This window comes from Protomyctophum bolini (assembly GCF_963924005.1).
Source record: "Protomyctophum bolini genome assembly, chromosome: 5".
In the NCBI taxonomy this organism is placed as follows: domain Eukaryota; kingdom Metazoa; phylum Chordata; class Actinopteri; order Myctophiformes; family Myctophidae; genus Protomyctophum; species Protomyctophum bolini.
The window spans coordinates 9,705,551-9,727,119 of NC_137866.1; the positions used below are offsets into that span (position 1 = coordinate 9,705,551).

The 21,569-nt window shown below is 41.6% G+C and overlaps 2 protein-coding genes across 3 annotated transcripts in view; both read left to right on the forward strand.

Annotated features, from left to right (window-relative positions):
• The first annotated feature begins 797 nt into the window (after window positions 1-797).
• Window positions 798-9,211, forward strand: tmem9 (transmembrane protein 9). 2 transcript variants are annotated; one of them, XM_080764790.1, is made up of 6 exons: window positions 798-909; window positions 1,097-1,190; window positions 1,966-2,057; window positions 3,249-3,357; window positions 5,441-5,572; window positions 7,034-9,211. In XM_080764790.1, the coding sequence occupies exons 2-6, from the start codon at window positions 1,110-1,112 to the stop codon at window positions 7,172-7,174; spliced, it is 555 nt and encodes a 184-aa protein (XP_080620916.1). In that variant the 5' UTR covers window positions 798-909; window positions 1,097-1,109; the 3' UTR covers window positions 7,175-9,211. The 2 variants fall into 2 exon arrangements, with proteins under 2 accessions (XP_080620916.1, XP_080620915.1); XM_080764789.1 differs by having other exon boundaries at window positions 1,100-1,190.
• A 1,367-nt stretch (window positions 9,212-10,578) lies between these two features.
• Window positions 10,579-21,569, forward strand: part of cacna1sb (calcium channel, voltage-dependent, L type, alpha 1S subunit, b) — a 40,046-nt gene continuing 29,055 nt past the window's right edge. Inside the window, exons 1-7 of the mRNA XM_080764771.1 lie at window positions 10,579-10,995; window positions 13,674-13,779; window positions 18,591-18,730; window positions 19,409-19,542; window positions 20,024-20,176; window positions 20,959-21,164; window positions 21,380-21,483. Of these exons, the coding sequence (XP_080620897.1) occupies window positions 10,829-10,995; window positions 13,674-13,779; window positions 18,591-18,730; window positions 19,409-19,542; window positions 20,024-20,176; window positions 20,959-21,164; window positions 21,380-21,483 (1,010 nt within the window). The 5' untranslated portion in view covers window positions 10,579-10,828. The remainder of the gene's footprint in view (window positions 10,996-13,673; window positions 13,780-18,590; window positions 18,731-19,408; window positions 19,543-20,023; window positions 20,177-20,958; window positions 21,165-21,379; window positions 21,484-21,569) is intronic.

Sequence of the window (21,569 nt, forward strand, 5' to 3'; positions counted from 1 at the left end):
ATTTGTGGGCCATTGATTTCTATGGCTTATTAAAGGTATGAGTAGCTTACTATACAGAGAGATGTGAAAGCAGGATTACCGGGAAATAGAGGTATTGATTGGAGGGAGGGTGTTGGGGTGGGGACATAACAAATTCCACCAGCCAGAGAAGTGAAGATATGCAACAGTGCTGACCGGAAGATGAAGACAAATATTTTTGATGAATCACATACCATGTCTGACTCACACATGGGATTCATGCAAATCTTATCTTTTTCTTTTTTTTCTCTCTTGTTTAATGTTTATTAGAAGTTCACATCTGCATGATATTAAACTTATTTATAGGTACATGGAATGTTCACTTCCCTGCATCATTGACACAGGATCGATTGCCATGCATACTTCCGTAATAATTAAATGATTTCACTTAAAAAACATGCAACACACATAAGAAAACAGACTGTAAGAAGAAAAAAATTAAAATAATGAGCATGACATGACACACAATCTTATCCAAATCTTTTCTGAGCATAATATGAATATATATTGCATTTTCTTTCTCTGATTAGCATTATGAATTAATGCTACTAATCTATCATCATTATAAAATATCACTCAGTATAAGTGTGTGTGTCAGGTGTCAATATAATTGAAAAGGGTTTAAACATTCTCTTTTTTATCTTACAAATTATTTTGTATTGCGGTCGTATTTCTACTTCCACTGTCAACCAATAGGTGGCAGTGTAAGTCCATGTTTCATGATTCGTTGTGTAACGGCAGCCGGGAGGAAGAAGTCCCGGAAGTAGGGAGCGGAAGATAATTAATTGCGTACGCAGCAGCGGCTGACAGCTTGTTGTTGTGACATTGGTCCGTTTGTTGTTGAGATAATGAATGAATAACTGGATCAACATTTACAATTATTACCGCTACGTAAGTTAAACGCACTGCTCTCCTCGTGAATCTTTTACATAAAACGTTTCTAGATTTAACTGTCGCAGCAAAATAAATGCGAGGCTATTTTAACTATAGCTAGAATTTGGCCTGCTATAGCATTATTATTATTACCAATGACTAATGTGTTTTGGTTCTTCTGTGGCTGATTTTCCTTTTTCTGCAGCAGTGGGTGGAAAATGTCGTCTGCGTGTTTAATCACGTCCACAACCCTGATTGTGTTCCTGCTGTCTAAGTATGCTGTTATTGCAGAGGCTAAGGTAGGTGTATCAATGTAGTGGCAGGTGTTCTTAGCAGTGATTTACGTATGGGGATTGGGGGGAGGGGGGGAAACGTATAAATAGTATAATACTGCAATGTAGATATGCCCTGTTTGTTACAAGTAAAGGTCCTGTATTCAAAACTGTACAAATGAAAGGTATATTGGCAAATTTAGCATAAAAATTTACTTAAAAGTGCAATTTATTAAGTAGTGTATTGTGCAGAATGTCCCATTCATAAATCACAAGTTCAAAAATGTATTTCAAAAAATATTTTTGAAATCTACAAAAGCTTGTAGCTCTGTAGCCGAAATTTGCAACAGTAGATTTAGTTTATAATGGATGAATCTAGAGTTACAATACCTCCATTGACAGCCCATTTATCCAAATCGAATTTCAGATCTGCTCATATCGTTAAAATCACCAACATTGCAGCTGTAGGTCACGCTTTCATTATCCTCTTTCAATCTGCAAAGTGTTTGTTTCATAAAAATCCACCGTATGACATGTTTGTGAGCTACTTTTTGCAATTGCTCTGCTATTTTCAAATGGGCCGATATGTATGTAGGGGTAGGCTGAAGTGGTTCATGTATGTTTTGTAAACCAAATCTACGAATTAACTATAGTACCGTTTTCAATTGCAGTGGAGTAAAATATTAAATATCTTCTTCTGAGATGTAGTGGAGTAGAAGGAAAAATTGTAAATGCTGAAGAAAGTAAAGAAAGAAAGAAAAAAAGATAATTGTATAATGGTTAATTTCCTCCCAATCCACAGAACTTTGAGGATGTGCGCTGCAAGTGTATCTGCCCGCCTTACAGGAACATCACAGGTCATATCTACAACAGGAATGTCTCCCAGAAAGACTGGTAAGAAGTCAGGCTGGTTTTTCTGTACAGCACCTTTAATAACCATAAAATCAAAGTGTTTCATATTAAAAGATAATCAATAATTTGGAACAAATATACAAAAATCATGTATACACCTTATACAAAAACAAAAGTATAATATACCCCTGTCCCCCTAGACCTTATTATCAGGAACAATAATATTCAGTGTTTTAGGGAAAATGTAATTCTAAGTATAATATAATAAGCACTGGTTAGTTTACTTCCTCTTTGGGCAGAGATGTTTGACAATTGAAAGTCATCCTGCGTTCTGGGTGTGAGGCAATAGAGTCGCAGTCCTGCCCCCTACCAGGGCCCAGGAAATTATTCCCGTTCATTTTCCTCATAGACATTTCAAAAAGTATTTATTTAAAGACCTTTTAAGCCTCGTACAAAGCCAACTCGAGTTGTGACAAATCATGACAACAAATAAGAAGAAAATGGCAGGTTACAACACTTTCTTTTTTTGTTGTTTTTCTTCTTTGTAATTATTTGTTCGGCCCAAAATGTTGTGTTTGTTGTCATGATTTGTCACAACTCGAGTTGGCTTTGTCCGCGGCGTAAACGTCTTTAAATAAATACTTTTTAAAAAGCCTATGGAGAAAATGAACAGAGAATTCACTTCTGGGTCTCATGTCGTCACGAAAGGGGGCGGGACTGCGACGCTCTATAGACTTATCTTCTAGTTAAGTGAATTGTACTTCTGTTACTGTCGTGGTTGAAGTTGTTGAAAAAAACGGAACAGTATTGTTTTAGCATTGAACTTTGCACATTCGACTGTGACATTGCTGCTATTGATTAGATATGCATTATGCACGTTTCCTGCACACTTGTTCTGGAACTGCTGCATATTGATAAGCTAATGTACCTGTCTAAGACTAGTCTAAGACTACTTTGTTTCACACTGTATATATTTTTAATCAAATTTATTTCTCCTTAATAAGTTATTACATTTAGGATGTTGCGATTTCTTTGAGGAACAAGTCCCAAGAACAACATTTCGCTGCTTGTGCTTGATATAAGTTTGTGACAAATAAAACCTTGATTCTGGAGTTTGGAGTGTCTGGAGTTTCGTCTTAATCGATTTGTATGAACTGCTATAGCTACAGTAGTTGCAATCTTTTGACCACTCTCCTCCGGATGAGCAATATCTTTATGGACTTATCATTCCAGTACCTGCCTCCATGTGGTAGAACCTATGCCGGTACCTGGCCATGATGTGGAAGCTTACTGCCTGTTGTGTGAGTGCAAATATGAGGAACGCAGCAGCAACACAATCAAGGTACTACTGACTCCCATTTACTCTGAAAGGCTGCTTTCTACTTCTGTATACATTTAACTCGTGAGTGTACTTACTGGTTAGTTACATACATAAATTAACGCTGAGCACTTTACAGAGTAATCTGACGCTGCTATTATGCTTGTTTGTCTGGTTAGTGTTAGGCATTACATAAACCCCTGTTTCCTTTATTGTACTTTCCAGTACTTTGGTTGTGTTAAAGCAATATTGATCTTCAGTAGAATCTTAAGTTGTAAACGTTCATTACGTTGTACTGTAGCTAAATGTTTAGGCATATTCCATCCCAGGCTTGCTTTCTCAATGAGGTTTGGCCATTGGCAGTTCATGAACTTTTCCATAGATGTTGTGCACAGAACTACCCAGTGAAACAAGCTTCAGCAAGTAATGTTATGCCAACAAAAGCGGTTGACGTGTGTCGGGTTTTAGATGGATGGATGTCTTTTAAATTATGCAGTTTTTGTGCAGTGCACATACCTCAAGCAATGTTTTTTCATAAATGTCTCTACTCTTCCATTTTTGCTGATCGATTAACACTAAACAGTTTCAATCTAATTTTGCTTCCCACCCAGTCAGAAAAACACAGACATACCGGTACTACGGTCCTCCTAACGCTCTACATCGCCACAATCACATGATTTTACCCATGCTCAACGAGGGAGCTGCTCATTAATTCTGTTTCCAATGAGTTTCTCCAGACCTTCATTTTTGATTTTAGAGGGCCATGCAGACTACAGGTATCCAAACAATACAGTTGGATTGCAGCTGATGTTCCAAACATTTATTTTGACAGCTACATCTGAGGAACCTTTTACCATTTAGGGATCAAAATGTTGTATTTTGTCAAATTTGTTTTTGGAGCATCAGATAAGTTGAAAGCCTACTTTATTGTTCGGATAGCTATCTGGCCATGCTATAAGTCCATATACATCTTGTCACACAGAGCAGATCAGCATCAGAATTATTCTGATTCTAAACAGATCTGTGTTCTGTAAGCAAGCAAAGTGTTTCCACATGTCTCCCCCCTTCTGCGCTCCCTCCATTGGCTCCATGTTACTGCCCGCACAGAGTACAATTCACTGATGTTGGCCTACAAAGCAACCAAAGGTATAGCACCCCCATATCTTCAAAGTCTGATCCAACCCTACAACCCCTGGCTGTAGAACCTGCCAGCTAGTAGTACCTTCACTAAAACATCCGGGGCAAGTTATGGTCCATATGTCCCAGACTCTTCTCCCTTATGGCTCCCAAACTGGAATGAACTGAACTCCCCATTACAATTGGAAGTGCAGACTCACTCCCAGTCCACCGCCGTAGTTTGAAAACGGCCCTCTTCAGACTCCACCGTAGCCCCCGTAGCACTTTCCGTAGCATTTGCCCTAGCCTGCCCTCTACGATAGGGGTGTCAATCGATTCGAATTAGAATCGCGATGCCCGTTACGAACGATTTCATAATTTCCAAAAATCGAAATTTGTGATATGAAATGTAAGCGTACCTTAATCACAGTAAACATCATGTCTTCAGTCATTTTCAAGTTAACTGTAGTATAGTCACTTCTGTTGGCTGGAGTAGATTGTGATGAAATCCTATGTATTGAATCGAGAATCATTTTGAATAGAGAATCGTTTGGAATCTGGAATTTGGATTGAGAATCGAGTTGAATCGGAATCAAATCGAATTGTGGGACACCCAAAGATTCACAGCTCTACTCTACGACCTTGCAGCCTAAGTTATGCAAAGGCTAAATATGTCAGAGTGAATTTTATGTAGACCGATGCCAGATCATTATTGATCTGGCATTCTATAGTGTTTGTAGTTTCAATGTACGGATATTCTACTGCTAGATGGATGATAGGTTCGTTTACTTATGATCCTAGATGCATTTGATGTATTACATTGTGTTCTTGCTTACTGTATATCGCCCTGGATTAAGAGCGTCTGCTAAATTCTTAAACTGTCAATTTTAAATTGACACACATACTTACAATTTTCCCAGTGTCAGCTGATGACAGTTGAAAGTCTTGTCAAAAAATAGAATCTTGTTGTGACACCTGTCGTGTGTGTCAGGTGACCATCATAATCTACCTGTCTGTGGTGGGAGCCCTGCTTCTCTACATGCTGTTCCTGCTCCTGGTGGACCCCCTGATCCGGAAACGTGACCCCTACACCCAGCCCCTGCATAACGAGGAGGACTCGGAGGTACGCGCACACACAGACACACACAGAGGAAACATGACCCCTACACCCAGCCCCTGCATAACGAGGAGGACTCGGAGGTACGCTCACACACAGACACACACACACACAGAGGAAACATGACCCCTACACCCAGCCCCTGCATAACGAGGAGGACTCGGAGGTACGCGCACACACAGACACACACAGAGGAAACATGACCCCTACACCCAGCCCCTGCATAACGAGGAGGACTCAGAGGTACGCGCACACACAGACACACACAGAAACATGGCCCCTACACCCAGCCCCTGCACAACGAGGAGGACTCGGTGGTACGCGCACACACAGACACACACAGAGGACGGTGGTGGCTCAGGGGTAGAGCGGCTGGATGGGAACTACATGGTTCCCAAGTTCGATCCCGGGCTCCCCCAGAGTTAGTGTAGACTATTGAAGTGTCCTTGAGCAAGACTCTGTTTGAATGTGTGGTGAATGTATTGCACAATCTATGTAAAGTGCGTTGTATAAAACTAAAGCGCTATATAATTGCACCATTTACACACACACACACACACACACACACAGGAATGCGTAATCGGTAAATAGTTCAGTGAGATGAGATATTCCGTTAACACAAGTATTATGAATTACTGTCTTAAAAAGGTTACTGTTACTCCATGAATTAGAATCCAGCAGATACACAGCCAGCAATAAGAGACAATGAAATATTGAATTGCATGTTTTCCCCTCGATGAAGAAGGAATCTATGAGCTCACGCGCCACAGTTCGTGAACCTTTTTATTCCATAGAGGTATAGTAGTTTGTCACTGAACTGACAGCTGGCAACGTTGCACGCCCATATACTGCGTTGATGCAGTTATCTGATCCTAGGTCGGCATAATCATAACAGACAGCATTTGACCCCGACCAGAGTGCCCATGATAAAACAGACCTGTCTGGATCTCGGGTACTGTCGGCTGCATATTTTTGGTTCTTGTGAAGCCGTGAACACCTCTACTGCACACTGGATCATGGTCCCAAGTGTCTTGAATGCAGCCCAGTAAAGGCATATGTCGACCCCGCCCGCTCACCTCCGCCCCATACCACCCCATCCTGGTGCTGCGGCCATCTTGGATCCTAAACACAATTTAAACAATGGGAGAGGGGTGGGGCTGAGAAAGGCCCTTATTGCCACCAAGGTGAGAGATGTTTTCAGTGTCTTAGGTCTTCCTCAGACTCTGTACAGTATGTCTGTTATTGGGTAGTCCACTTTTTCTTTTTTTAAACCAATTGGTTCCCTTTGATGGAATATTATTATTACTATTTTTTTTAAATCTTGAAAGTATTGTTTTTAGAAAGCATTTGTAGAATCAGCCTCATGTTTGAATGTGTAAAAAAGTAACTTGCCCACGTCGACGTTTGAGTGGTAATAAGTGTTCAGTTCCTGATTTAAAACGTGTGTGCGTGTGCCTGCATGTTCAGGAGATGCGTCCACCAGTTGACCCTGCCCAAGCCCGGGGCAATACCATGCTGGAGCGAGTGGAAGGGGCACAGCAGCGCTGGAAGAAGCAGGTCCAGGAACAGCGCAAGACTGTGTTTGATCGCCACAAGATGCTTAGTTAAACCCTGCCTGTCTCAAAGCAGGGCTAGTGGAGGTAATCTCATCAGGCTCAGTGCTCTGACAACTGTCACCAGCTGCTGCATTGTTGTTGTTGTTGACACTACACAGTAAAATCCTCAGTGTTAGTTTAGTTTAAATGTGAGAGTATACACATACATTTGTATACTCTCAGAGTTACAAATGGTTAAAATTAACACAGATTTTACTGTGTTGCTGTTCCTTTCTCATTTCAAAGCATAGCAACTCGCAATCCATCACTTTATTCAATAGCTGCTTGTTGACAGCATGCTTTGAGCTGGTTATATTGTAAGGAGGGGACATTTTTGGGAAACAAATTAATATGGCTATATTTTTAAGTGGTGCAATATTATGTATTGCAATATAAAAATAAAAAAGTGAAATAATTTTAAGGAAAATAAAATAAATGTTCTGGTCCCTGTGGGAGGGGAAATAGTTTTTAGGGCGTCGGGGGTTTTGCTCAGTGGCACTTCGACACAGACAGGGCGAGCCAATATAAAATGAATGTCAACAGCTCCATTTCGTTGCTGTTGAGCAGTATAATCTACTCTATTTCTTCTTTCCACCCTTTCCTAACATACAGTACTTCCCTATTTCAACTGGTTGCCAAACAATTAAAACCATTGCCAAGATTTCTTTAAATCTATGAAGCAGTAATCGCACGCTCGCTATGTTATTGTGACATCGTGACTCAGACTGATGGGTCCAATTTTCCTTCCATTACATCCTCACAGTGAGCCGAGAGCAGACGTGTCTGTCAGTGGTGATAAAACAATGTTCATGAGACATATCGCGCTCTGATGAAAAATGAAAGCTGTAATTTGTGACTTGTTAGTAAGTTGTAACATGACACACTAGCACAGCTCACTGTGACTGTCGACAAGCAGCTATTTGGAAACCTTTGGTACTTCAATGGAAATGACTGAATTATTGTTATTTATTTGGAGTACAGGTTATGTATACTGTAGTGGACCATACTATCTGAGGTATTTGAAACCATTGCAGTCATTTCACCAAGCTTGTCAAACTGATTTACGCAGTAGGTTTGGAATTTCAACTTGTAATATTAGCACTTATTGGGCAGTTTAGGAAACACCATAGAAAACGGCTTTCTCATGAAAGTTGAGTTTTACTTTCGAAGCTATTGAATTATTTGTTTTTGTTCGTCGTCTATCATTATTGCCTGAAGCTACGTCAGGGCATGTAAGCCGTACAGTATGTGTATGAATAGTCACTGGACCGGGTAAAGACAAGTGACCCTACTTTTCATCACTGATTTGCCAAACAATGCACATTCCCAAGTTAACCACTTAACCCATTAAGACCTGAGACAGATTCCTTCTAAACCAGTAGTTCTCACACTGTCAAGAGTTTTCAAAAACATCAAAATGACGTGCTGTGACTGAGCTCGTATATCTGCTACTTTGGAAATGCCAATGTCAAAACTGACAAAGGGATGCTTTCCCGGTGTGAATGTGTTAAATCCTCTATATTTAGTAAAATAGTCATCAGTTGCCAATTTCTTTCCTTCTACCCCAGAATCTCACGTTCTGAGCTTATACAGCAGATCTGCTTTTTTTGGCTAATGTGCCCCCCAAGGGTTCAAGTGGTTAACAGCTGTATTTAATCATTGCCGTTTGTAAATTGTGGCTTGATAGCTTTTATTTATTGTTAAGCTTTATGGCTTTCAGCACAGTTCAATATGACTGGCCCCTGGTTTTCTGTTCCTCAAAGTAAGAAAGAAACCTGCACTGGCCTACATAACTTCATGTCACACTCGGTGTGAGTTTATCCATAGTTAATTATTTATAATGTTTGAAAAAAAAACACTTGCTTAATGTTGTTTTGGACATAATGTCATGTCAGTGATATGGCCTTTGTTTTTTATGTATTAACGTTTTTATCCGTGTACTTTTATTTATGTTGGTATCCCGAATCTGACCGGATTATTACATTGCACTGAATGCCTTTGCTCATACCTATGAATTCTGCCTGATGTTTAATTAAAAATTATGTTAAGGTTTCTCTTGCCTTGTTTTGTTTTAGGAGTCCTAACTGGGCTTGGTTACAAGTTCATGGGTTCGATGCCGGGCACCGCCAGCGTATGAGTAGCACGGCTTGAGTGTGGCAAGTCATGTGTTAAGTACGGGGAGCTGATGGTAGGTGTAGCGCTCCACCTCAGCAATCCATCTCACAGGGCTCTAGCCGCATTGTGAAGCAGGCATGACTGTTTGATACGACAATAAGCCTCTCCACACCTACCGTATGTACTTACTGTCCCATTTAGACCTGGAACACCTATATGTTGTTATGCCTTAAAGTTTCAGAAAACATAAGGTCAGGATTTAGGAGTTTTTAGAATCTGCCTCAGGTCTACATTTGTACTGGAAGTAGCACTAGATGAGCACTAGAGGGTGACAAAGTACATTATGTTTGCCATCCAACTGCAGTGAATTGTACTTGCATGTGTGAGAAGAATAGAGTTGCACATCATTTGTCTATCAAATTTCTAAGTTAGTAAGTTGCTGCAGGATTGAGATGAAATTAGTTTGTAGTTGGAATGTTTTTAAGCTGTGCTACTGTACATCATTTAGTTCTTATTTGCACATAATGACTAACCTAAGAAAATGCAATCATGGAACTCTGACCAGTTGGTTTAAATATGCTGTTTTATTACTCCCCCCCCCCCCCCCCCCCCCCCCCTCCCAATTTAGTCCCCTTATACATGGCTGACCCCTTATAGTTGGTTCGTATGGAAGCTTACAGATGAGCATGTGTCGCCTCCTATACACGTGATGCTGCCAGTCCCCCCCCGCCCCCCAATGAGGAGTTTCCCCAGGAAGAGTGAAAGCACACGCTATTCTCATTTCAGGCCCCTGACCAACCTGTAGTTGCTAGTAGTGTACTAGTGACAGGTTGTCCTAAAGCACCCATAGGATTCAAACCCAAGTCTCCGTGGGGGTGGGCAGGAACTTTAGCCCTGTGACACCGGAGTGCATGAGTTTAGAATTCTGTGGCCGGCATCCCAAGAGCTCCCTTTATCATTCCTTGGTCTTTATTTTCTTGCCTGTCATTGTCATCATTTTCTTGCTTGTCACCCATGTGTGCTGCAGGCAAAAGACTGATTTCTCTTTTGAAAGTTGTTGTTGTTTGTGTCTATGTATTGACACAACACCCCCCACCCCCATTTTATCCCTGTGCTCTTGTCAGCCACTGCTGCCCCCCTCCCCCCCCACCCCTGCTAACCTCTCTCCCCCACCTCCTATAACCCCACCCTCTCTGCCATCCCCAAGCATGGCCACTCAGTGGTCTACAGTCTATATTTAAACTACCAACTGCTCCCCCTCTGACTTGGGGCGCCTATCACTTTTCCCTGGCTGCTGTACATTTGTGTCAGCCCTCAAGTCGGGAGGAGAGACCTGTGGCTCTCTCTGCAAGTCAGCCGGGGGGTGAAAGAAGACCAGCTAGGGGAGACACGGAAGTGGAGGAGGACGGAGCACCTTGACTTGTGGACCAAAAGGATTTGGAAACCAGGGGCCTTCACGGCACGGAGTTGTATCAGTATCTCATTTGTTGGAATATTTTTTCCAGTGGACGTGTTTCTCCCAGGATAGGGGTTTTCCTAAGGCGGCATCAAGATGGCAGACGCCAAGCCGATGAACGAGGAGGAGTTGAAGAAGAAGCAGAGAGAGAAGTTGAAAAAGCTCCAGGCCACGGGGGGAAACCCTCGACCTGCCCGAACCCTCTTCATGTTTGGGCTCAAAAACCCTGTCCGCAAGGCCTGCATCAAGATTTGCGAGTGGAAGTATCCTTGTCTTATCTCTCTCACACACACACACACACACACACACACACACACACACACTATTATTGGGGCGAACATAGCCTTTTATTGATGGGGTACAGTATATTTTTGGACGGGAAAGGGAGAGAGAGATTGGGGGAAGACATGCAGCAAAGGCCGACGGGCTCGGGACTTGAACCTGTGACACGCCGTCAGGCTGGATTACCGGCCTAGGTGCCCAGGCCGCTAGGCCGGCCCTGGCCAGCGTTGCAACTTTTTTGACACTAGATCTGTTATCTTCTGCAACGACATTAGGTGCACCGTGTAGAGGCAAATACTAGCAGACTTGGTTGACTGGATTCCTCCAGGGCTCTATACTATACAAAATACAGTATTGTTGAAGTGGTTAAGAGTTATGTAATTTTAGGATGTGCGCTGCTGAGCCTTTTAAAGGCACAGGGATTTTAAGATCACTGAAAGATGTCACTTGTCTGTCATCAATATTAGCAGAGCTTGTACACAAAGGTGTGAATGCCAGGTGGTGGACTGACAGCTGCTTTGTAGTCCTGCTGTGATCAGCATGGTCAAGCTCTCCTTCGAAAGTCTGCTAAGGGCCTCCCCCAGGTGTTAAGACTTTTGTTATGTGTGAGGTGGCCCCACGTCCACGTAAAGCATAACCCCAGTGTTTTCACTGTGACCCCAATATATTTACAGCTGTCTGACGGAAACTATTAATGAAAGCCCTTTAAGTTAGTGATAAGTAACCTGGCTGGTTGGCATTGTGCTTTTAATGTGGAAAAAAGCTGCTCTGTGAAGCCTGTTGTTTGTCTGTAGTGTGCCTCCTGTTGGGGGGTTTCCATCCTGCTTTTAGTCTGAGGTCCAGTCCCACTTAAGCCTTGGTTATAGTTACAGTCGATCTGAAATAGATTAGGATATGGTGTCGTTATTAGTGTGGCATCTATATTCAAAAATAATTGTGTAGAATGTGTTGGAATTGCCCGTGTTAATCTGGAAACGGTGGTCTTCATAGCTTTTGAAGTCGGAAGATGTTTTGATTCATTGAGCTTTAGAACCATGTTTTCAACAGAGACTATCAACTATATTTTTTTATCAGTTTGACTGGATGTAGCCTACTATTATTTGCGCATTGTTTAGTAGTACTGTATGACCTTGAATTGTAGTCACGCACCACCAACTCAATATAAAGTTTTATTGTAGTGGTTTAATCACAACGCAGGTATTGAGAGCCAAGGGACGTCCCAGAGATAGAATAAAACAACATGGAATACTTATAAATGTGATATTAATTTATCATAGCAGTGCTGTTGACAGCCATTGGCGAAAAACATGTCAGAGAGTGGAAATATCCAGTCTCTTTTCTTGATAAGTGGAGTGTTTAAAAAAAGCTGGTCATATTCTGGGGATTTGCAGCTGTCCTGTCGCATCACAGACGAGACATGATGCTGAGTTAGCAGGGACATTCTATTAGGGTGCCCCCTATGGGTGGGAATTGACCTATACATTGGACAGCATTACACACACACACACACACACACACACACACACACACACACACACACATTATGCCAAAGCCTGCAATAGGAGATTTGTTGAGTCTATAGATAGTTTGAGAGGCCCACAGTGTTGTTTGATAACAACACAGGGATGGAGCTGTTATGACACTTATGATTTTAACTTTTTACCTCATGCAGACAATGAAATGAACTCACTCAGATAATGTCATCATCATGGATCTAAAAATAACGTGTGCAATTGACACCTGTACATTTGGGGGGGGGGTTGTGCATGTACACATTTAGACCAAATTTCAATGCACATTATGCAGATCCCAATATAACTAATATTCAGAGAGAGGAAAAAAAACTGCCACAAAGGCATAAAATTCCAAGTCCATGCACTCAAGGTGGCTCATGTGCAGAACTAAAACGAAATGTTTACACTTAGAAACTCCTTCCAGTTAAGTTTTTAATTATTCACCTTGTGTGATGTTTCGAGCTCTTTAGTCTTTCTTTTCCGACATTTTTGCGTAGCATAAAAAAGACCGTTACTGTAACAGATTTGCACAGGTGAAATGTTACAAAAAGAATAATAAAAAAAAAACATCTATAAGTGTCAGACAACGTGTTGTGAGCCTGTAGATCTGACATTTTAGCTATTTTTGTGCGACACTTGTGTGCGACATGAAGTATTAATCAGGCTAATCAATTTAGTTCATTATAAAAAGTCAAGTAGAATTTATCTGTGTCAATTATTAACAACTGACCAATAAAATTGTCCATCTATACGCAATGTTTCCAAAACAGTGTGCCGGGAGTCGGACCCATTTGTGGGTCACGATTCAAGTAAAAATAAAAATCTCTATTAGATTCATAAAATAAATCAAAATAACATGTAAAATCATTTTATACATTTAAGAAATTCCACAAATTAAACGATAACTGCTATTGTCACTAGTTTGGGACTCCAGGCAAGCGTCTAATATCTCTTTTGGGTCTTGACCTGACAAGTTTGGGTCTTTCGAGACTCATGTCAACTAAAGATGCCGCTGTGTTTCCTTTGTTTTGCCAATGGGTTTCCAGACTGGAGAACCACTGAATTCTATAGAATAATGGCTAAAGAGGAAATAATGTGTAGCTGCAGCGGTGTATGTTGTTGTCCTGAACCGCTTCCTCCTCCAGACCCTTTGAGATCATCGTCCTGCTGACCATCTTCGCTAACTGTATAGCTCTGGCTGTGTTCCTGCCCATGCCTGAGGAGGACAGCAACAACACCAACACCAACCTGGTGAGCACGCACGCACGCACGCACACACACACACACTTACAGTTTAAAGATGGAGTGCCGTGATTTTTGTACTTTTTCTGTTTTGCATGCGTCTATGGAGTTAACATTACTCTAAGGCCCCCAGGTGTGGGGGTCTTCCCAGGTGTGTCTTCCCTGTGTATTTTTGGTTTCTTCCTGAAAGCCTTTGAGTTAAAAGGCCCAATCGAAATAACACCATTTTAGTGTCATCATAACCCTAACCCCTCCCACATTATTATCATACAACAACAGCTGTGGGCGAGCTGGGTGGTGCTAAGGTGAAAACCAGGCATACCTGTACTTAATGAATTGGTGGGTGTGGCCACATAAAAACATAATTTTAACACTTTCTGTACACTTTTTTTTTTATTAAATCTTCCTCCTGGTATAATCATAGTACCTGATGATCATGTTTTAGGGGGAGAAAAACACGGCACTCCATCTTTAAGTGTGAATCAGTTGTTTCTATTAGGACTTCCAGTGAAACCATTTGGAACTGTGGTCCCCATGACAACACAGCACACTGTATTTGTTATATTTAGGAAGCAACCAAATCTGTGAACCATGACATCTTGGGTGGCCCCATAGAATGTTATCAAATGTAACTTCAATGTTCAACCTCCGTGAGGTGGAACAAATGTGACCACTGTGTGTTTTTGTGATACGTTTGTATGACATTGAAAGGATATCGTCAGTTGTAAGTCCCTTTTCTCCTTTTCTTTTTTTTGATGTTTTAAAATTGTGAAAATAGCCAATCTACAAGCTCACAATGCGTTGTGCGTTGTGTGGGACACATTTATGATGAAAAGGTTTCCGCCAGATTCTATGTTAAAAATTGAAGTTCTCTATTTTCAGTGGATGGTGCAGTGAATGTGACGTCAAACTCTACATATTAACACTATTAGCTACTGCAGTGTTTCAGCTGGTCCCTGGTAAATCCCAATAATCTCCACTGACGACATGCTTCCACCCCCGTCTCAGCTCTTGTAGCCTTTATCCCAGAGCCAAATAATGGCCAAGGCTCTGGAACAATGCTCTGGCACAATGCTTTATTGGGTTGCTGACTGACAGTGACACCATGCTTTGGCCATCTCAAACATGACCTGCTGAATCGCATCATGTTTCAAAGTAATTTGCAATACGCAGGACCTGACTATCCATGCAAGAATCTAGGTTGAGAACTGCTGGCAGACTAGCAATGGACAATATTTGCTCTTTACTTCATGCTCACGGTATGAGCATAATGGCCGGAGTGTGAATATTGTCATTAAGAAATGAAATAGCTTATGTGTTGTTCAGGACTGTGGTTTAGTTTACCTCTTCCCTCTCTCTAGCTGGTTATGTGTCTTAGGACTGATTGTCTCCAACAGAGTAGTGTAAGGTTAGCTGGGTGACTCCCTGGATGCTTTTGAAGCGTACCCTGAAGTTTTTATATTAATAACTCATAGGTGTGTGTATTGATGCTGTCCCTGGGAGTTAGAGAGTTTGACACCAGTAGAGATCAAGACAAAATGGACATTTGTTTGAGCGACAATTAATACTCTGTGTTCTTTTGTTTTTTTTGTGAATGGGAGTAAACATGTATTGTACTATAAGTGAGCACAAGATGCTTACTGTGAGCATCTTTTATTGACAGAGGGAATTTGGTATAAAGCCAAACCGGTATCGTTCCTGCCTATGTATGGAGAACCGGGATGACTGGAAGAAATGATGGAGGGCCTCTCTGAGGACGATCTAGAGAATATAGCGGTTATTTGCCTTTTTTGACAACATCGGTATCTGCAATTATGCATACGATGTGTCCTGGTTTTTAAGCTATGTAAGCAAACACAAAAATATTTCAAACATTTCAAAAATAGTACACCTAAAAGCTCACATGCGTTTTTGAAAAAACACAAGGCTTACAGTAAGTGGTTGGATAAAATGCATTAAATATTCTGAAATAGAAACTTTAGTCAGGTCTAAGTTTTTCTAATTGATTGGAACATTTTGGCAACTTTGGACAAGATATCGGTCAAAGTCGGTGGCTCTACAAAGTCAGCATTGGCATTGAACCCAAAGATCTGGCATCGGTCGGGCTCTAATATGTCATTGCAGAGGCTAAAAGGCCACGTACAGTGTGCTGCTGCGGTGGATGTTTATACTGTACAGTTGGTCTCGAGGAGGGCTACACTGGTTGATAAGAGACACGTGAAGTTTCACTTGGAGGTCTGTGACCCCACTTAGGGGGCCTGACCTTCAGTGCGTGTGCCAACATTTCAGCGGCCATGCACAGTCGGCTACCGCCTGCCCCTCAAATAGAATTTAATACACTACACCCGTTACTTCACCATAACACACAAGTTGACACAATGCAATATCAATTTGGATGATACAACAGAGCCAGTAAGTTGACCTACACTCCACTGCCAAATCTACCATCATATCAAATTTCCTCTGCACCTCATCCTGACCCCATTTCGTTACGAATCCTGCCACGGGCCCCAAACCCACCTCATCCCAAATCCCTCTTTGACTACTCAGTGAGTCATTCCAGAGATGTTAGGGGGTGTAAGAAGAGCTGGGGGAGGATCCATTCCTCCACGTCAACCCCATGCAGTCATATAACTAGACTGGCCCAAACAGCACCACCCTATGGATGATCACACCACTCCATGTAACCCAGTAGTTAGTCATTAAATATGACTGCTCATAACCTTTTTCCCACTACTGCAGAGCATACCACACATACAGTTATGGGGTCAGCACTGTGTTCTTTCTGCCCTTTATTCCCTCAGGCATGAGGGAACATAGGTATGCTCTGACAATTACCCCTCTGGGTTTAATTGAACTTGTTATCCTTTCCTCAGTAAAATGTATGTGTTTATAGGACAAGTAGTCTACGTAAGTGCGATTGACCAGGAATCTTAAATGAGGAGGAGAGACTGTGAAGTGCATGTAAATTGGTTTTATTTTATTTTGTATATGATGGATGTCACTTTGAGAAGCAAAACCAAATACCACAAGGTCTATATCAAACTTCCTGCTTACATGCTTCTCATCTTAAACCATGTTTGTACTGTAGTCAACTGGGAAGGGAGAAGATCTGTTTTCACAGTACACAGCTCCAGTAAGCAATGGTACTGTGTTTGATGACTTTCGATTGCAACAGTGTTGATTTTGACAGCAAATTTAGATTTTAGTTTTAGTCATAGTCTCTTGAATTGTTTTAATTTAGTTAGTCACATTTTAGTCACCTGGAATGTTTTACTGTTAGTCTAGTTTTAGTCGACTAAATATCATACGATTTAGTCGACCAAATCCACAGTTGATTTAGTCGACTAAAATGTATTTTGGTGGGCCTTGATGCCGTCGTAATGACTATCCGATCTACTGTACTGTATGTACAAGCTCACAACGCATCACGTTGCAACACATTGTGATCTGCTATTTTCAGTGTCAAATTACTGATGTCCACTAGTCCCTTCCTAACATTTTAGTTCTAGTTTTAATTTGTTGACTTAGTTTCTATTTAGTTTTCGTCAGTGAAATAAGTAGTCAACGTCGACAACATCAACATGTCATAGTATTAGTCGACGAACTCAACACTGGAATGCAAAAATAACTCCCTGTGTTTTTTGATTGATTAATTAAATAATTGTATTAGCGAGTTTAGGTACGGCAGTACAGTTCCTTATTCATCACGATAAACTATATTTATAATTTGAAGACAGTCATGGTTTTATGTCCGTTTTAAAAGTGGTTGAGGAATCGAGACTTTTAATGGCTGTTGATATAGAGCAAAACCACTGTGTTTGAGCTAAATCTAAACACACACACACACACACACACACACACACACACACACACACACACACACACACACACACACTGTATACTCTACTCACACACGTATACAGATGCACACTCAAAACTGTGTGTGTTTGTGTGCACCTTTTTTATTCATAACCTTTTTTAATTCATTACAACACTACTAAACTGCTAAAATACAGATGTATGTAGGTTATACGGGATTAATTAATGATACATTTAGCTGTTTGACATCCCTGAATATACTTTGTTTTTAATCTTTTGTATTCGACAATCTGTGTCTGCATTTATTTCTGTGAGTCAGGCATTTCTGTTCAAGACCTCTTGGGCCGGGTGCAGTACGTTGTTCAGACTAGTCATTGGTCCGACAAATGACAACCCACCTCATCTCCTAACCTAACCATAACCGCAAGCACGGGAGCAGACGCTAGTCCGACATGCGGACGCATGTCGGTCTAATGCCCTGTCTGAATGACATGCGGTCCCCCTTGGGCCCTGTTTAATCAGCACCAAGATCAGGCTAACAAACGGAATGAGTTTGTTGGTAGGTCGTAGAGGCTTATTGTCTGCATCAGCCAGAGCGCGGGAGTCTATCTCCGTTTCACAATGCACTAAACTAGAGCTCTTGGGAATTGGTTTGCTCAGGTGGAGCACAACACCTACCATACCACCATACTTGCCAACACGACTTCCCGCACCCAAGCCGTGTTTCTCATATGCTGAGTTTCCGGTGCCTGGGCTCGAACCTATGACCATGACGCTGAGTGCTCTACCAACTGAGCTACCCAGAGTTCATGTGATGCTAGCAGAGCTTTCACAGAATGCCTATTGCAGTTCTCTTGGAAAACGGCTCAAATGCCAAAGGTTTCTATGACGCTTCATGCTTTATTGTTCACCGTCTTCAGCATTTGGATATATTCCTTGTAAGTTTAGAGTAATATATAAATGATTGTCACAACATGGCGTTTGTTTCTGTCTTCCAGGAGAGTCTCGAGGGCATTTTCATGGTCATCTTCACTGCAGAATGCTTTCTGAAGATAGTGGCGTATGGGCTCGTATTCCACGAGGGGGCCTATTTACGGAACTGTTGGAACGTATTGGACTTCGTCATCGTCTTCATGGGGTAAGATGAGCTTTGGGCTGCACATCCACAGCCCTCTCCTCTAAACAGTCAAAGGCCATTCGGACACCCCTGGTCATCAGTGTTGCCAGATAGAAAGAAGCAAGAAAGAAAGAAAGAAAGAGTAATTTGCGAGTAAAATAAATCAACTTGGTTTATGAAAACAGGCCCAAAGTATATATTTTTGAAACATTTGAACAACGCCTGTGGACAAATGACAAATGTTTGAGAACGGAAGCAAATCCAAATATGCAACTAACTACCGTACCAATATTTACAAGCAACTCTTTCAGAAAAGCAAGCCCAAAGTCCCTTATAATAAGCAGTCATGGCAACACCGCTGGTCACCCCTTGACCAAATATGTTTCCTATAATTGTTGATGTCTTGTTAAAAGTGTAATGATGTAAAGTTTAACTCAATATACTTTGTTTACCGGGGCCCACCAGGGCTCTATACTTGTCCCCTTTCTTTTTTCTCTCTACACCAAATCTCTTCGGTAAAAATAGTTGCTCGGCTAACTTTTCCAAACATTCGCCGTATATGACATACCCCAAATGCTAGGTTTCATTTGGTCGAGTACATTCAGCAAGTGAAATACCTCTAAATTGTGCATACAATCACGTGACAGTTGTTGAGAGCTATTCACTGATAGCTTTGTTGTGTTCTTTTTCTTCTCACAGCCTGTTCACCTTTGCCTTGGACACCATCAACATGATGATCGGTGTGCCGTTGGAGAAGGGTGGGGGGTTCGACATGAAGGCCCTGAGAGCTTTCAGAGTCCTGAGACCCCTACGTCTAGTCTCTGGAGTCCCCAGTAAGTATCTGCACCTTAATACAGTACAGTACTGCAGATACTAGTGGAAGTGCTTAAAGGGATACAGTATTTCACTTCTACTCAGGCTTTTGTGAGCATTCACTCCAGACAGTTTTTATGTTGCTTGATTATATGACAATCATGGAGTTTGTATAGGAAGGGTGCGTGTCTGATCAAAATGTAATGAATATCACATTTCTACAGAATCAAGCAACTTAAAAACTGCCAGTTGTGCTCACATAAGCCACACATTAAGAGTATGTGTTAAAATGACCCCAAACATGTTTGAAAGTGAAATATCCTTTTAAGTGTGTCTGTGGTTTGTATAAATATTGAACCATGAGTATTGTGTGTAATTTGATCCATTGGAACACAGGTTTATTTGTTGTCCATTTCTTGAAAGTATCCGTTTCGGACATGCAAGATTTCCACTTGACAGGCAGCGTCGAATAATTAAGTGCGTTCCACTGTTCTCCTCCAGGTCTGCAGGTGGTGATGAACTCCATCCTCAAAGCCATGCTTCCTCTGATACATATTGGTCTACTAGTCTTCCTGCTGGTCACCATCTACGCCATCGTGGGCTTGGAACTCTTCAAGTGCAAGATGCACAAGACCTGCTACTACACTGGCACTGGTAGATGAACACGGGTTAGCACAGTTAGAGACCGTTATGGGCACATAATAAATGCAGTGGTTCTCAAAGTGGGTGGGGGGGTTCTTGAGGGTGTTCCACCTTAAAATAGTACGTCTACAATTACAAGCTCACAATGCGTCATGAACCTGTAGATCTGCTATACAACACTAAACAACATTAAAACACTATATTTCAATAATAATAATAATGGATTGAATTTTATAGAGCTTTTCTATTACAACATTTTAGTAACACAAATCCTGTATGAGAGTTGGTGTCGAGGTGTCCTTGAGCAAGACACTGAACCCCTAATTGCTCCTGATGTGCTGGTTGGTGCCAGCACATGGTTTCCGTCGCCATCGCCCATCGGTGTATGAATGTGCGTGTGAATGTATGCACAATCTATGTAAAGCGCCTTGGATAAAGGCGCTATATAAATGCACCATTTACCATTTATGAGGGTCCCTGGGACTGCGCATTAGTCTGACATGCCACTACGTGGCCTGTTCAGACTCACCTCGTGGCTTCCGTGTGCGGTTAGGTTAGGGACAGGGTTAGTACCGTGGGAGATATTTTCAGATATTAATTCTGCTGTACTTTACCACTTTGATAATAATAATAATCAACATCCACCTCTACTATTACCATCATTTCCATCCTCATCACTTTCCCTGTTGAAATGTGTTAGTTATGATTGTTGTACAACCAAGCTAAAGATAATCAAGTTAAAGAATACAGTGCCAAGAGATTTATTATATGGTTTGTCCATTTCCATCTTCTAGACATCTATGCCACAGCAGAGAATGAGCTGCCGGCCCCCTGTGCCCAGGCTGGAAATGGCCGCCGCTGCCTTATCAACGGCACAGAGTGTAGGCCGGGCTGGGAAGGCCCAAACAACGGCATTACCCACTTTGACAACATTGGCTTTGCCATGCTCACCGTTTTCCAGTGTATCACCATGCAGGGATGGACAGAAGTGCTCTACTGGGTGAGTGACAACTACCCTTCACTTCCTCAAATTTGTGGTAAATAGGAAATCAGTATTCCTTTCCACTTGATTTGTCTACTCGATTAAGGCACATACAGTAAATTCTTGCCATTCCTTATTGAACTCAACTGAGGATTTGTAAACTTTTAGATGTGATTGTGGAAATGTGTAATATCTGTAACTGAGAGTAGTAGTGACCTACTTTTATCTTTCAGGTGAATGATGCGATAGGGAACGAGTTTCCCTGGCTCTACTTTGGCCCACTTATTCTAGTGGGCTCCTTCTTTGTGCTCAATCTGGTCCTGGGTGTGCTCAGCGGGTAGGACCTCTCTCTCTCTCTCTCTCTCTCTCTCTCTCTACTTTCTTCCACAGAAAATGTTGAATCATGTTGACCACCCTCCCTTT

Bases quoted from the DNA above. Each gene is read 5' to 3' on its own strand.
- tmem9 (XM_080764790.1), top strand. From the start codon at position 1,110: ATGTCGTCTGCGTGTTTAATCACGTCCACAACCCTGATTGTGTTCCTG. The intron at 2,058-3,248 runs GTAAGAAGTCAG...TTATCATTCCAG, and splicing joins AATGTCTCCCAGAAAGACTG to TACCTGCCTCCATGTGGTAG. The intron at 5,573-7,033 runs GTACGCGCACAC...CTGCATGTTCAG, and splicing joins ATAACGAGGAGGACTCGGAG to GAGATGCGTCCACCAGTTGA.